The sequence below is a fragment of the Acomys minous genome (genome assembly GCF_964271855.1).
Source record: "Acomys minous genome assembly, chromosome: 9".
Classification (NCBI taxonomy): Eukaryota; Metazoa; Chordata; class Mammalia; order Rodentia; family Muridae; genus Acomys; species Acomys minous.
The window spans coordinates 14,992,422-15,008,997 of NC_140490.1; the positions used below are offsets into that span (position 1 = coordinate 14,992,422).

General features: G+C 46.1%; 1 protein-coding gene across 1 annotated transcript in view; it reads left to right on the top strand.

The window, feature by feature from the left end:
- LDB3 (LIM domain binding 3) overlaps positions 1-16,356 on the top strand; it is a 61,543-nt gene extending 45,187 nt beyond the window's left edge. Inside the window, exons 12-16 of the mRNA XM_084796824.1 lie at positions 1,619-2,063; positions 3,614-3,794; positions 4,325-4,445; positions 9,003-9,118; positions 15,450-16,356. Coding sequence (XP_084652950.1) covers positions 1,619-2,063; positions 3,614-3,794; positions 4,325-4,445; positions 9,003-9,118; positions 15,450-15,539 — 953 coding nt within the window. The 3' untranslated portion in view covers positions 15,540-16,356. The remainder of the gene's footprint in view (positions 1-1,618; positions 2,064-3,613; positions 3,795-4,324; positions 4,446-9,002; positions 9,119-15,449) is intronic.
- The last annotated feature ends 220 nt before the right edge of the window (positions 16,357-16,576 follow it).

Consider the following 16,576-nt stretch of genomic DNA (forward strand, 5'->3'; position numbering starts at 1 on the left):
TAGATCAAGAGCAAAGTCGACACTTCTAGAACCATCTTTGCTATAGTAAGAGCACTTACATTTCTTAATCCTAAACAATTCTCTAATTTTAATAATCCCAATATCACTTCTAAAGGGAGCCCAGAGAGGGGAACGAATCAAGGATACACAACCAGGAAATTGTAGGACTAGAGTGTGAAACTGGGGCTCTTTTGAGGCAGGAGTACTAGGACCATGTTTTCAGGACACACAGCTAGATCTATTCAGCTGTCTCTATGGTGGGAGTTGTGTGTGTGGGAACGACAGTAAAACCTTGGGTTATGAGAGCCCTGGCAGAGAGTGCTTTGTGTTAGCACTACAATGCCTGTTCTGTGTGTTGGACTCAGAATTTCTCCACTCTCCGTGAAGGCGGGAAAGAGGTTTCACTGGAAGTGCAGTGCATTCTTTTCCCTAATGGTCACCTCTGGGGTGTCATGGGTGCTGTCAGTTTTCACCAAGGTGATGCAGGAGAGCAGCTAGCCTGGGTGGGGAGCCTATCAAATCAAGACACAGTTTCCTCCCAGCACAAATCAAGTCCAACTGTTTTTCAAGACAGCAACAGTAGCTAAACTTGAAACATGAACCGGGGAACCCAGCTTCCTGGGCATCTGCTCTGTCCTGAAGACAGGGCTAGTTACATCTGTGCATACAGCAAACGCTTTCCCATTGCGAGGTCTGGGAGTCAGATCACCAGGCAGGGCAGCACTGAGAGCACCCTTTGCTGAGTTGACCGGCTCTTTCCCACTTCCTGTCCCAGTGGCACCCCGGCTCTCACTCCCCCCACCCCCACCCCCAGCCTCTACAGGAGCAGGGCAGCAAAGCCTGGCAGAGCCTCACCCTGAGCAGCTTCAATGTTTATCGTTACATCCCTTCTGGGGCCTGTGGAAGCTCTCCATGGCTCTGCGGCCACCCTTGTTTATCTGGGCTCTTGCTGAGAATTAAAATCTGGCCCACCAAGAAGTTACAGCATATGGGTCTGTAGCTTAATGCTAGTGCGTTTATTCCCGTTCTCACCCTCCCTCCCTCTTCCACCCTATTCCCCTCCCCTAGACCTCTAACAGAAGGGGACCTCCTCCCCCACCATCTGACCACAGCATATCAGGGTCTCTTTCGGATAGCCTGCATCCCCTTCCTCTGTGTGCCCACATGGTCTCCCTGCCAAGGGGAGTTGATCAAATCAGGAGCGCCAGAGTTCATGTCAGAGGCAGTCCCTGCTCCCCCCCCCCCCCCACGGCTAGATCTGAATAGGGGGAGGTCTAGGTTCACTGCATGCATTGCCCTTGGTTGGTGCAACAGTTTGTGCAGGGCCCCCTGGGTCCAGATTTGCCTGCCTTGATGGTCTCCTTGTGAGGGTCTTTTGGTTAAGATCAAGTGCTTAGCATTCTTGAGTCCCCGGTCTCCATCCATAACACACATGCACGCATGTGCACGCACATACGCACACCCCATCCACATGCATGCATACGCAACCGCCTCCCCTTTAACAATTGAAGTTATACTGTTACAATATTAAGTTCATCTTTTATGGTTCTCTGGAGAGGTGAGGGACGAGGGAAAGTGAATTGCTAACACATATTCTTTGTGTGCTCTTGGCTTGCAGTGCCTGCATCGACCTACAGCCCGTCTCCAGGAGCCAATTACAGTCCAACTCCCTACACCCCCTCACCTGCTCCCGCCTATACCCCCTCACCTGCTCCCGCCTACACCCCCTCACCTGCTCCCACCTACTCCCCTTCCCCCGCACCAGCCTATACCCCTTCACCTGCCCCAAACTATAACCCGACACCATCAGCCGCCTACAGTGGGGGCCCTGCAGAGTCTGCCAGCCGTCCCCCCTGGGTGACCGATGACAGCTTCTCTCAGAAGTTTGCTCCAGGAAAGAGCACCACCTCTGTCAGCAAGCAGACCCTGCCCCGGGGGGCTCCAGCCTACAACCCAACAGGCCCACAGGTGACTCCTCTTGCCAGGGGCACCTTCCAGAGAGCTGAGCGCTTCCCAGCCAGCAGCCGCACTCCCCTCTGTGGGCACTGCAACAACGTCATCAGGTACTACCAGCTTTGGTCTAGGAGGGGTGGCAGATGGGAGGGCAGGTGTAGGCAAAAGGCCAGCCACGCAGGGCAGCCTCAGGTCTCTCTGGTTCACCTGTAGGAGCTTTAGCTTCCATACCTGTGTGACACCCACAACCCTGGGGAGTTGGGAGGATCCTGTGATGTAAGTGGGTGGGGCTCCTGAAGCTCCTGGTTTGGTGCCCGGTGCCAGGAGCTCCCCCTTGGGCTAAGGCTGGGTTTTGGGAGTCTCCAGCCTTGTCGTCAGTAGGTTTATTGAGCCCATTGCAAGCTGGATGACAGTGCTGGTCTGACTGACCCAGCTTTCCTTTAGTATTGTTTCTGGATCTTTCCACAGATGGTCCCGTGCCTCTTAGCGCTCTGATAGACAGACACGTCAGTGCAATTAAAGCAAGTCATTTCACTTAGAAGTCAGGGGTGTCAGGCAGCGCGTGTTGGATTCAGTATGTCTGTGTATACATGTGGCATGTGCTTCCATGTGCAAAACCCACAGTCTTTAAAAACAAGCAGAGGCCGGGCATGGTGGTGCATGCCTTTGATCCCAGCACTAGGGAGGCAGAGGCAGGCAAAGCTCCGTAAATTCAAAGCTAGGCTGTTCTAGAAGCTTGTTCCAGGCCAGTCAAGGCTAGAAAAAGTGAGAGCCTGTCTCAAAAACAAAAGCAAGATGAGCAGAGAAAAACTAGAAAATACAGAACTGAAAAAAAAATAGACCATGAAGTTTTCTGATGTGCGCCTGCTGCCACTTCCTGGCCCTATGACCTTGAAGGAGTTCCTCAGCCTTCCCATGTCTTGGTTTAGGTTACTGAATATCAGGCACCATATTAGTCCCTGCTTCATAGAATTGTTATGAGGGCCAGGTGTGCTGGCGCATGCCTTTAATCCCAGCACTTGGAAGGCAGAGGCAGGCGGAGTGCTGTGAGTTTGAGGCCAGCCTGGTCTACAAAGCAAGTCCAGGACAGCCAAGGCTACACAGAGAAACCCTGTCTCGAAAAACAAAACAAAACAAAAAAAGAACTCTTATGAGGATTAAATGTATGAAGAAATATAAAGTTCTTCTTGAAGAGCGTCTAGCACGGAGTAGTTTAACAATGGTTAGCCACCATAATCACTGCTCTCAGAATAGCCTGTGATACACTGAACTCTGTGGTGTGTTCACTCAGTCCGCTGTGGTAGATACAGGAATTGCTTCCAGGCTCCGGGCATTGGGTGTCAGATTGTTCCTTTATGACAGAATCTCACTGTGGAGTCCTGGCTGGCCTGGAACTTACTGTGTAGACCAGACTGGCCTTGAACTCTTAGAGCTTTGCTTGCCAAGTGCTGGTGTGAGCCACCATGCCCCGGTTCTGTTTATTGTAACTGACATGACAATAAACATCTTTCTGCATGCTTTCTCAGAATTACATGTTATGTCATTAGAACAATCCTCAAAGTGGGCTTTACTAGGCAGACATATAAACATTGTTGGGGTTCTTAAAATATCTAGTTCTAATTCCTGTGGCTCATTTTAATGTTGCTCTCTGCCATTCCAGGGGCCCTTTTCTGGTAGCCATGGGCCGCTCGTGGCACCCAGAAGAGTTCAACTGTGCTTACTGCAAGAACTCCCTAGCAGATGTATGCTTTGTGGAGGAGCAGAACAATGTTTACTGTGAACGGTGTTACGAGCAGTTTTTTGCCCCGATCTGTGCCAAGTGCAACACCAAAATCATGGGGGTAAGTGGGCAGCATCCCTCCCCTTTGACCTTTGTCTTATCTTCAACTCAACGGATGGTCCTCTCTTCCTCTAAGACCTTTGGGTCTCACTAGAAAAATCAACAAATTGCTGAGAAAAGAGAAAAGTGACTCCATGTCCAACCTAGAATAGAATCAGTTTGCCACTTGCTACCGAACCAGGGGACTAATTAGCTTCGGCAAGGAATGATACTCACACATGCCCCTAGCGTCAAATGCTGCTGGGGCTCAGCAAAGCACATGCCCAACCCCCCCCCCATCCCTCATGTCATAGCCTGACCACACCGCACCCCTGCCTGTGGTCCTGACTCTTCCTGCCCCTTTGACAAAGTGGCCGTAGTAAACAGGACCCCCCTTTTCCACCTTCCCTGTCTTCCTCAGCACCTGCCTTGTGAGCCCTCCTGCCCTGTTCCCTAGGCTACTTGGGCAGCAGCCAGGCCTGGCACGGAAGCCAAGCCTAGCTCCCTTCCCCTGGGAAATTTTCTGTCCTGAACTCGGAATCTCTCCTCCAGGAAGTGATGCACGCTCTTCGACAGACGTGGCATACCACCTGCTTTGTCTGCGCAGCCTGCAAGAAGCCTTTTGGGAACAGCCTCTTCCACATGGAGGATGGAGAGCCATACTGTGAGAAAGGTAGGTATGTGGGATATGGCACACAGAGGATGCAATGTGCCACCACGCTGGAAGAGCCTGTACCCATGTCCCATCTGGGTTGACAGGCAGGCATAGGAAAGGAACAGCTGCCTATGTCCGCTCACATCCTACTGTTATGGGGAAACGGGGTCTTTTGTGTTTTGTTTCATGTGTGGTACTGGGAACCAAACCCAGGGCCTCACATAAGCTCCTGGTTTTGTTTTTGATGGCTATTACACATTAGCTAAAGTACTTCCCTTGCTATTTCCTTTCAGCTTTTGGGGAAAAGGAGTCAGAGTTACAATGTATTTTATACACACATCTTTGTTCCCTTCCATGTTTCTTTTCTTTTTTTTTTAAGATTTATTTATTTATTTTATTGCATATGAGTGCTTTATCTGCAGAAGGGGATATCAGATTACATTATAGATGGTTGTGAGCCACCATATGGTTGCTGGGAATCAAACTCAGGACCTCTGCAAGAGTAGGCAGCACTCTTAACCACTGAGCCATCTCTCTCCAGCCCCTTCTTTTCTTTTTTAATGTGTAGCCCAGGCTGGCCTGGAAGGGGTCCGGCATGCACCACCACAACTGGCCCCTTCCATGTTTCTGATATTTGAGTCACACTCTAGTTCCCTATTTTCTTGAGAAACCTTTCAAGTTATGTTGACGTGAAAACCTAGGTCCAGTCTGAAGAGGGCTGGCTCTAGATTTCATCCTTTATTCTGTTCCTGGTTCCCACCCTGAGATGGCTTTGTGACCCCGGGTAAAGCCGCTGAACTCAAGATTATAAACACCTGCCTTACAGGTCACTGAGAGGGTGAGACCCTGGGACCCTGCTTGAGGTGCTTGTCAGGCGTTCTTCAACCTCTCTGCACTTCCAAGTGTAAAACATTACTGTAAACTGTGAGGAACTGCAGGAAGTTCAGGAGACACAGGGTCCAGGCTAGCTGGCCTTTTCATCCCGCCCTCCTTCCTTCACAGCCTGCCTCTTTGAGTAAGGATTTTGAGTCAGGGCCCAGTAAGGGGAACACAGACTTGAAGGCTGAGACAGCAGCAGTAGAGAATCAGGCGAAAACAAGGAGGCTGTTGGGAGGCAGAGGCAGGCAGATCGATGTGAGTTCGAGGCCAGCCTGGTCTACAAAGTGAGTCCAGGACAGTCAAGGATGCACAGAGAGATCCTGTCTCAAAAAACCAAAACCAAAACAAAAACAAAAACAAAAAACAAACCAAGGAGGCTGACTATAGAGAGTCACAGAGCTGCAATGGGTTCAGCAGTGGATTTGAGAACGAAAAAAGAAACTCGGTTGACGTTGAAATCAGACAGGAAAAATCATTGTAATTCCTCCATGGGAAAAGCAAGCCCAAACCTTCTCTTTCTAACTGTGAACTTTAAAGGAAGCTTCTCTGGCCTTTTACATGGGTGAGCTCATTTTCCAGCTCCAAAGTAAACTGAACAGTTGCCCACCCTGTCGATGCCTCAGCCTCCATGGCTATGAGTAGGAAATGACAGCAGCTCTCCTGTCCCCTTTATGGGCAATAGTCAGTACCACACCATTGATAGTGCACTTGGCTCTGACCTAGTCAAAACTTTTTGTAATGAAGTAAAGACACATAACATAAAAATTACCACCTTACCTATTTAAGTATGTAGTTCAGAATGTGCAAGCACAAATTATTAGTGATAGTCTTATTTTGTAGGATAAATGAGAAAAATGCCAATGTTTAAAAAATAATATTAGTCATATCTGTGCTATCAATTTCTTTTTTCTTTCTTTCTTTTTTTCATTGTTCTGGACAAGATTTGTAGACCAAGACCAAGCTGGCCTTGAACTTACAGACATCCTCCTGCCTCTGCCTTGTGCTGGGATTAAAGGCACCACTTGGCTTTTTTTTTTTTTTTTTTTTTTTTTTTTTTTTGAGACAAGGTTTCTTTGTGTAGTCCTGGCTGTCCTGGAACTAGCTCTGTAGACCAGGCTGGCCTAGAACTCAGAGATCTGTCTGCCTCTGCTGGGATTAAAGATGTCTGCTGCCACTGCCGGTTTGTGCTATCAATTTTTAAAACAAAGCCTTCAGATCACACAAAATCAAGTTTAAAATAGAGAAATCAGCCCACAAGCAAGACTTCCAGAAGTAGATTTGAGCTTTCTTTTTTCTTCTTTCCTGTGTAGCCCTGGCTGTCTTGAACTTACTTTGTAGACCAGGCTGATTCAAGCTGCTTTAAGAACAAATTTGTGAAAAAACAAACAAAAACAAAAACAAAAAAACCCCAACAACCATTGCTTGGTTTTCTGTTCATCTTTTATCCACAAAACATATGTCAAGTGTGTAGTCTATATCAGTTTCTGTGAGGTCTTTGCCCTCAAAAACCTTAAGTAGGACCCAGTAAAATGTCTCAGTGGGTGAAGGTCTTGCCATGAAAGCTTAGCTGCCTAACTCTGGCTCCTGGAACCCACATAGAGTACAAGGGAGAGCCAACCTCACACTTGTCCTGTAACCTGAACATGTACTCCATGCAAAAATCACAGGCACCAATAATAGTAGTAATAAGTTTTAAAAAGTCTTGGGCTGGAGAGACATCTCAGTGCCCATCCAGAGGTCCTCAGTTCAACTCCCAGCACCCACATAACAGCTCACAACTGTCTATGGGATCCAATACTTTCTTTTGGTTTGCAGATATACATGCAAACAAAACATCTATCTGTCTGTCTATCTATCTATCTATCTATCTATCTATCTATCTATCTATCTATCTATACATACACACACATACACATACACACACACAATAAATAAGTATTTTGAAAATGTTATGTTCATTGGTGTTTTACCTGCATGTATGTATATCTGTGTGAGGGTGTCAGAAGCCTTGGAACTGGAGTTACAGATAGGTGTGAGCTGCCATGTGGGTGCTGGGAATTGAACCTCGTCCTCTGGAAGAGCAACTACTGTATCTGATGAGCCATCTCTTAAGCCTTCATAAGTAAGTTTTTTTTGTTTAAAAAAAAACATCTGAAGTAAAGCCATTAATGTGAGGTGTGCTGGCATGGACATTCAAGAATGATGGATGGACGGATGATGGATGGGTCTTCTCCCCCCTGTCACCATTTATGGAGTCTTCTAAAATAAGAGCCAACAGTTAATATTTATGTCAAATACTTCATACGTTTCTTAATCTGGTCAATAGTGATAATCCCATGAATTTGGTGCCATAATTATCTGCATCATATAGATGGGAAAGTTGCAACCCTGAGAGGCTGTCCCACATTTAAAAAACGCCTTAACAGAACTGGACCTTGAACTAGCTTTTTCTTTCTTCAGACTCTGTGTTTATAAGCTTGATGGCACACTGCCTCACAGTCTGTGGTCTAAGACAGTGAATAGACATACTGTCCACAGGAAATGAACAGACCTCACGAAAAAGCCAGCTGTGGAGAGACAAGTACATTTGGGAAATTGGGGAATGCAAGAAGGAATGAAGCTTTCAAGGGGATTTGAACTTTTCTAGAAAAACCTAGAAAATGTCTACAGTAGTATTGTAGAACTGCTGACACTCTGTGGAATCAGCACTGGGCCAGAGGGGCCTCACGTGTGGGACTCTGGCTTTTATTTCTTTGACTCTCAATTTTGTCATCCACAAAACAAGACAACAATTTTAAAAATTGTTTTTAAAAAAATTTAAAAATTAATAATGGTAGGTCCATCTCTCAGAGACATTGTGAAGATCAGATTCATTCGTTCATTTGCTGATTCACTTGCTTGCCAAAAATGTGGTAAGGCCACTGATTTACTGATTCACACCTGTGTTGAGCATGGACCACAGACTGAATACCGGGTTAGAAGACTGAGGAAAAGAAGACACGGTTCTCGATGCTGAGGCTCTTGTGAGCATGTCGCTTGTCTTAGCCCATCTTGTTCTGGCGTAACCAGGTGTCTGGGGTAGGGTGATCTACAGTGAACTGAAGTGTTTGCCTCATGCTTCTGCTGGCTGTGAAGTCCAAGGGCAAGAGGTCACGTCTGTTCAAGGCCTTCTTACATCATCCCACGTAGAAGGTTGGGGAGGGGCAGCGGGGCAAAAGAGACAAAGAAGATGGGCTACAGGAGGCCAGGCTTGCTTTCCATAAGAATTGCACCCCTCCTGAACCTATTCCTCAATAATGACATTAATTCATTCAAAAACCCAAATGCCTCCCGTTAGGCTCTGCCTCTTAGCGATATTGCAGCAAGGAGTGTGCTTCTAAGGAGAAGTCTGGGGACGCATTCAGTCCCAGCACCGTGTTTGTGAAAGCAGTCACTAGCCATTCTGAATAGTAATAGTCAGAAGCATTGTGAATAGTATTTTGTAGTACTATCTCCCTTTTTGGGGGGGAGGGGAGGAGAAGGATGTATCCCTGTAGTCAGCTCAAATATTGTTTGTAGTAGTAAAAATTTGTTGTCAACACGCATGCACAACGACAGAGGAACGGTCAAGCAAACACAACTCTAAAACTACTAAAAAGTCTTAAAGACGTGGCTAGGTGTTCTCTGCCTGCCTCATAATGCTGAATTTTATTTCAGACTACATCAATCTGTTCAGCACCAAGTGTCATGGATGTGATTTCCCCGTGGAAGCTGGCGACAAGTTTATTGAGGCCCTGGGACACACTTGGCATGACACCTGCTTCATTTGTGCGGTAGGTTTCTAGCCTGGAGTTCTAACTGTCTGAGCAGGGGGATAGAAGGGACAAAGTGCAGCCTAGCTAGCTAACCCCTTGACACGCAAGGGCTGGAACTGTGTGGTACTCTGGTATGGTAATAGTTCCTAAAGTTTGTAAATGCTATATCTTGATAGGTCACGGGTGAAGAAAGCTGTATTGTTGGTGATAATCTAGAGACCAATAGCAGTAAAGTACCCAGGGACTTGGAGAAGCAGCATGTTGTCTCACCAGCAGTAGGTGAGGGCTGCACACGGTGGCTTTGAGAAGCAGGAGGCTTCCCAAGGTTATATGCTGCCCTGGTTATGAAACGGCATGAGGACTGTCTCATGAGCCTCAGCACTCAGCTTATTGACCAGGCCTATGAAAGGCTGGAATACCGTTTCTCTTGGTGGGACCTTTAGAAAGCAGGACGGAGCATCACTGTCCTAAGTGGTCCTGCTTGTCATGCGCAGCAGCCAGCAGATAAGCCTGAGACTAACTATTAACTGTGTGCAGTTAGCTGAAACAGTAGGGCATCTTCCTAGAGCTTTCGGCTGAGGTGAGACTGGGAACTGTGCTCACCACTCTCCACACTCGAGCTGGAAGCAGGAAATGCTCGTCCCTAATACATCTCTGCAATGTCGAGTCTAACAGGCTTAACCTTATCTAGGAAAATGAGTGCACTATTAGCATTTTAAGATCTAGAGTTTCTGAAGGTGAAGCTGGGTGTGTGTGTGTGTGTGTGACAGACACATCTGTGCTGTTGAGGGGATGTAGCTCAGTGGGTAGACTGTTTGCCCAACACGCACAAAGCCCTGGATCAACCTCAAACATCACATAAACCGACCATGGCAGCACACACATGATCTCCGCACTTGGGAGATGGAGGCAGGAAGATTGGAAGTTGAAGGCTGTCCTTAGTTACACAGTGAACCCGAGCACAGTTTTGGATACAGGAAGCCCTGTCTATAGACAGACAGACAGATAGAAAAGAATTATCTATGCTGTTTAAGCGTGAATAGTCTTTTAGAGACTTAGGATAGAGGACAATTCTAGTTGTCAAGTTCACTGCCGCATGTTTTGAGCTCTATACTTAACTTCTTTGCCCCCACTATTTGTGGGGTGCATTATGTTCACTGTGTGTTAGTTTTCTAGGTTATTATAATAATAGGCATAGCAGAAATATGTCCTCTCATAGTTCAGCAGGACAGAAATAAAAAATCGGTGCTTTTAGGCAGCCACACTCTTTCCATTCCTTGGCTAGTTACAGTGTTCTAGTCTTTGTCTTCACTGTTGCAGTGGCTGTCGTGTATGTGTGTGTGTGTGTGTGTGTGTGTGTGTGTGTCTGTGTGTCTGTGTGTTGGAGGCAGGCAGGTCTCCAGCTAAGGCTGGATGACCTGGAACTTCTTTTGCCTTTGCTTTGTCTTTGTTTTTTCTTTTCACACGGTCTCACTATGTAGCTCTGGCTGACCTGGAACTTACTATGTAGACTAGGGTGACCTTGAACTCACAGAGATCCACCTGCCTCTGCTTCCCAAATGCTAGGATTACAGGCATGCACTACCATGTCCAGCTGAGTATGACCCCATTTAACTGACATGTAAATGACATCTGCAAAGGCCTCATTTTCAGATGTGCTCTTTGCTATACCCAATGCACTGGGTAGGCTGGAGGTACCAGAGGTTAGGACTTCGGGACATGAATCTGCTTATTTAACATGGCTTTGCTACATTGTCTAGGCTGGCCTGGAGTTCCTAGGTTCCTAGGAGCCTTCTACACAGCCTCCCGTGCAGCCTGAACTATAGGCATGCACCTGTGTGCCTAGTCTCAGTATATGAATTTTTTTTGTTTTTTGTTTTTTGTTTTTTTTCAAGATAGGCTTTCTCTGTGTAGCCTTGGATTGTCCTGGAACTCACTCTGTAGACCAGGCTGTCCTTGAACTCCGAGATGTGCTTGCTTCTGCCTCCCCAGTGCTGAGATCTAAGTATATGAATTTTAAGGCACATGATTCAAATTTGTGCTACTCTTAACATTCTTTGAAATAAATTCTTTAGCTGCTTTTAAAAGCCCTTTAAATATATCAGGGTTTGTCCAGGAATGAGACAGTGTGTAAGCGCCTGCCTTTAGGATGGCCTCCTGCACAGCTGGGGCTCAGCCAGGCAGAGCAGAGAGCCTGGACTCTTCTGTCAAGCTTCAGCCTGCTTGACACTGATTACAAGTCTGGATGCCCAGTGTCTAGAAGGATCCAAGAGACTTGGAAAAGGTCCAGGAAGAGGCATGGAGGGTGAGAGAGAGAGAGAGAGAGAGAGAGAGAGAGAGAGGAGAGAGAGAAGGGGGAGGGGGAATCATGGTTGAGGTCATGGAGGGACTGTTCCCTTGAGTTTGTTATCCTGGATTCATAAACGCTTTCGACTGAAAGCAGGAAGAAGTAAGGTTCGCCGTAGACAGAGTTCCAGATAATTAAGGCCAGTCAAGGGTGGGAGGCCCATAGCAATGCCTGGCTGATTTGTCAAGAGGAACTGGGCAGATCTTGTCCCTTGAAAATGGCACAGAGACTGTTGAGTCTTCCTCTTGAGCCAGCCCTGTGTGGTTCTCACTGCTCTCTGGAGACACTGAAATAGAACACAATTTTAGTGTTTTGGAGGAAATCTTTGTTGTTGATTTTTGGTTTTTTGTTTTGGTTTTTTAGAGACAGGGTTTCTCTGTGTAGCCTTGCCTGTCCTGGACTTTGTAGACCAGGCTGGCCTCGAACTCACAGAGATCTGCCTGCCTCTGCCTCCTGAGTGCTGGGATTAAAGACATGCGAGGAAAGCCTGGGAGGAAATCTTTAGGTTGGAAAACTTTGAGCCTATCTCCACCTTGCCTTCCCTTCTTCTCTCCCTCCCTCCCTTCTCAGGGCTAAGGGCTGACCCAGAGCTCTGTATGTGTTATGTTAGACAAGTGATCTGCCATTTACTGAAACCCTAAGTCAGATTTTCCTCCTCTTTCTCTTCCTCCTCTTTCTCTTCTTCCTCTTTCTTTTCCTCCTTCTGCTTCCTCCTCCTCCTTCTCAAAGGTCTTATTTCTATTGATTTCTGATTCACTTCCTTGTTTCTTACTAATGAAGCCCAACATAGGTTTAAAGTCCTAAGAGTCCTGAGTTCTGGGAACGCAAGCATGTATCACCAAGCCTGCTTTGAAATCATTGTGGTTTTGTTTGCAATAAGATCTCACTACATAGCTTTGGCTGAACTTGAAGCCATCCTTCTGCCTCAGCCTCCCAAGTGATGGGATTATAAGTTTGTACCACAATGCTTAGCTTCCAAATCGTTGTTTGTTTGTTTGTTTAGAGACAGGGTTTCTCTGTGTAGCCTTGGCTGTCCTAGATTCACTTTGTAGACCAGGCTGGCCTTGAACTCACAGCGATCTGCCTGCCTCTGTCTCCCGAGTGCTGGGATTAAAGGAGTGTGCCACCACACCCAGCTTCCAAATCGTTTTTTTAGTGAACATACATTTTCATATGATTTTTTGTTTGCTTTTGGTTTTTCGAGACAGAATTTCTCTGTGTAGCCTTAGCTGTCCTGGACTCGCTTTGTAGACCAGGCTGGCATTGTAGAGGCCTCCCTGAGTGCTGGAATCAAAGGTGTGTGCAATCACACTGGGCTCAGATGATGCTTTTTAACCACACACAACAATAGTAATTTAAGACAAAAAACAAAACCAACCAACCAACCAGCCAACCAAACCAAACAATAAGATTCAGACTAGCTCTTTCATGGCTGTGTTGTTTCTTTACCAGTTAAATCATAGGATACTGCACATTTTTTTTTGTTTGTTTTGTTTTTTTGAGTCAGGGTCTCATGTAGCTCAGGCTGATCTCTTTTTTTTTTTAATTCTTTATTTTATTTTATGTGCATTGGTATTTTGCCTGCATGTATGTCTGTGTGAGAGTGTTGGATCCTCTGGAACTGGACAGAGTTACAGATAGTTGTGAGCTGCCATGTGGGTGCTGAGAATTGAACCTGGGTCCTCTGGAAGAGCAGACAGAGCTCTTAACCACTGAGCCATCTCTCCAGCCCCTCAGGCTGGTCTCTTAAACTCAGTATTTAGCCAAGGATCACATTGGGCTTGTAATGGCCCATGGAAGCCAATAAACTGAAATAAACTGAAAACTACCTACCTCTAATTCTCCAGCCTCTATCTCCCAAGAAAGGGCTGACACTATATGTGTGCACTACCCAACCTCCTGGTTACACACACACACACACACACACACACACACACACACACACACACACGTATAATTTTTTTTTTTACCATTTTAAATGATGATGATGATGATGATGATGATGATGATGTGTGTGTGTGTGTGTGTGTGTGTGTGTGTGTGTATGCAGCTGTCAGCAGGGGCAAAAGGGCTCCTTGAGCTGGAGTTGTAGGTGGTTATGAACTGCCTGAAGTGGTGCTAGGAACCGAACTCTAACTCTCTGCAAGCCCAGGGAGGGCTGTTAACTGATGAGCCATCTCTCTATCACCCACATTTCTTTCCTTTTTAAACTTTATTATCGTGAAGGTACATTTTTAAAAAATGTTTAAAACTTCATTAATATTATGCTAAGTATATGTGTATGAATGATGTGTACGTGTGAGTGTAGGACCTCTAGTGCATGACGTGAGTGTGGAAGTCAGAGGAAAACTTTATGGAGTTTTTGTGTATCACAAAATGTGCAAAACTATCTTCCTTCTGAAGAAAATGTTATTACTATGTCCCTAGTAGTACATAAGTAAGCCCTGTTCCCTTTGGGCACTGCTGACTTTTTTTTTAATTGGGCACTTCTTTTTTTTTTTTTTTTTTTCTTTAATTTTTTGGCTACCTTCCTGAAATATTAAGGGTGGCAAGAGAGTTTTTGTCTTATCTGTTTTGCTACATTAATAAGTATGGTATCCCTGAGAGATTGTTTCCCCCCTCTTAATTACTTAATGAGGACAATCTTTGATGTTTTCTCAGTTTACAAATAGTGTTTACTTACATATCAGTCTCTTCTGTGAGAATTGACTTGTTAGCTTGTGTGGATTCTGTGTATACTTTGTATATGCTACAACATTGCATGGCTTAGAGACTGACCTACCTGGGGCAACGAGGAACGAAGACACATACATGCATGACAGACACATACATGTACAGAAAAGCTGGGACTGGGTGAGTCATGTGCTCTGGTGGAAGGGGTGCCAGCAACAGCTTAGAAACTGAGTTTACTTTACACATTGAAATTCAGGGGCTCAGGCTATTATATACAACTAAACTAGGAGGCAGGGTTAGCTAATATCTATAGGGGAGCAGTTTTGGGTTGTAGTCATGCAGGAGAAGAAAGCTGTGGTTTACATTTCCTATAGGCAATCAATGTCTTAGTTAAGATTTCTATCGCTGTAAGAGACGCCACGACCATGCCAACTCTTGTAAAGGAAAACATCTGGTAGGGGCTGGCTTACAGGTTCTGAAGTTTAATCTATTACTGTCATAGTGGGAAGCATGGCAGCATCCAGGAGGACATGGTTCTAGAGAGACAGCTTAAGAGTTCTACATCCACGTCAGCAGGCAGCAGGAAGAGAGAAAGACACTGGGCCTGGCTTGAGCATCTGAAACCTTAAAGCCCACCCTCAGTGACACACTTCCTCCAACAAGGCCACACCTACTCCAACAAGGCCACACCTCCTAATAGTGCTGCTCCCTAGGGCCCTATCAGGGCTGTTTTCATTCAGACCACCACAGTTAACATCTACCCAGAGACCAGGGGGTGCTTTGTCATTTCCTTGAGTCTGTTCCGGGGAAGTCTTAGCTGTCCCTATGGGTCTGAGCTGTTGGAATCTATTACTTGCCTTTCAGCAGTACACATTCACTCAGGACCTCATTTGCCCCACAGTATAGCACAAAATAGACGTTTTAAAATGACATATATACTCTATGCCACTAGACTGAATTAATTTGAGTTTTAGTCCATGCTTTTTGGAAATCTTTTATCTTTCTTTAGTGTTTATTTATATGCTCATAGACAGTCTCCAGTAGCTAAAATGACCTTGAACTTTTGACCCTCCTCCTCCTCCCTCCCCAGTGTTAGGATTACAGGCATGCCCATCAAATCAAGCCTTGTTTATGTGGCTCTGGGAATCGAAGCCAAGGCTTTCTGCATGATAGCCACAGAACTGGCTATATCCTCAGCCCCCTAGAAGTCTTCACGTTATATGGTTCAGTTACATATTCTGTTCAGTCATGAAGACTCTGTAGCAATGGGGAGAAAAACAGGTACAACAGCGCATTTTTCTAAAAGCGTGACTCTGTTTTCTCTCCCAGGTCTGCCATGTGAATCTGGAGGGGCAGCCATTCTACTCCAAGAAAGACAAGCCCCTGTGCAAGAAGCACGCCCATGCCATCAATGTGTAGGGGCCCAAAGTGGCTGGTGCAGGCCACGCCCAGGCTGCTCCTGCTCCTGACGATGAAGGAGTCAAAGAAGCTGATGTTTCTTTGGGGTTAGGGGGCGGGGGGAGAAGGGGACAAGAGGAAATGATTGAGCCCTTTTGAAGTCTAATTTTAGTCTTTTCTTGTACACAGAGATTGTGTATTTTCGTAGTTCAGACTAGAAGCAGCCAAGAGAAGATTCTACACCCATGGCTGGAATTGCGCTTGAGACTTTTGGGAAAGGATCCCAAGAAATCAAAAGTGAAAAACAAAAAGCAATGTTCAAAATTCATGGGCTCCCTGACTGTCACCGTCACCAGTGTAGGGACAGAGCTCAGGGTAGTTATGGAGAATCCAAAGCATGCAACAGAGGATCTGGAGAGCTCCTTGGCAAACACAGTGATGTGCCAAACAGTATTTGCTGTGGGGTTATTTTTAGAGCCGGCACTGAGAGCTCCTTAGCTAAGACCCATTGGGCTTTCCTCACCAAAAAAGGAAGAGTTGTTCCGTTAGCATCACAGAGCTACCTCTGCCATCAGCCTGCAGATGTTGAACAAATGTGAAACACGCAAGGGGAGCCCAGGCGTCTGAAGCAGTGCGGCAAACGAAAAGGCTTCAGAGAGATCTTTGTGTCATGCCACCAACAGCTGAGAAAAGATGAGCTCTCTCTGCATCTCCCTGTCTCTCAGTCTGAAACGTCTAATGTCCCTGCAAGGCTTTACTCCTTTTTCAATTCACTTTCAGGGGAAAGTGAAACTGGGTTTCTTCAGTTTTGCTTTACAATGTATCAGAAGAGGTTTGGGGGGAAAAACCTGTGGGTGGCATTTAGCCTTTGTTTTTGCTCCCGGAGGGCCTCTAAGGGATGTTTTGTGCATGTATTTCACCCTCTACCCACAACTGCTCACATACAACGTCTCTCACACATCCTCACCCTCACACAGGCTCAGTGGAAAAAAGAGAGACAATGTCAAACATTGGATGGTAGAAGAAGCTCTCACTCCCATCTGCAAGGGATGAGGGCT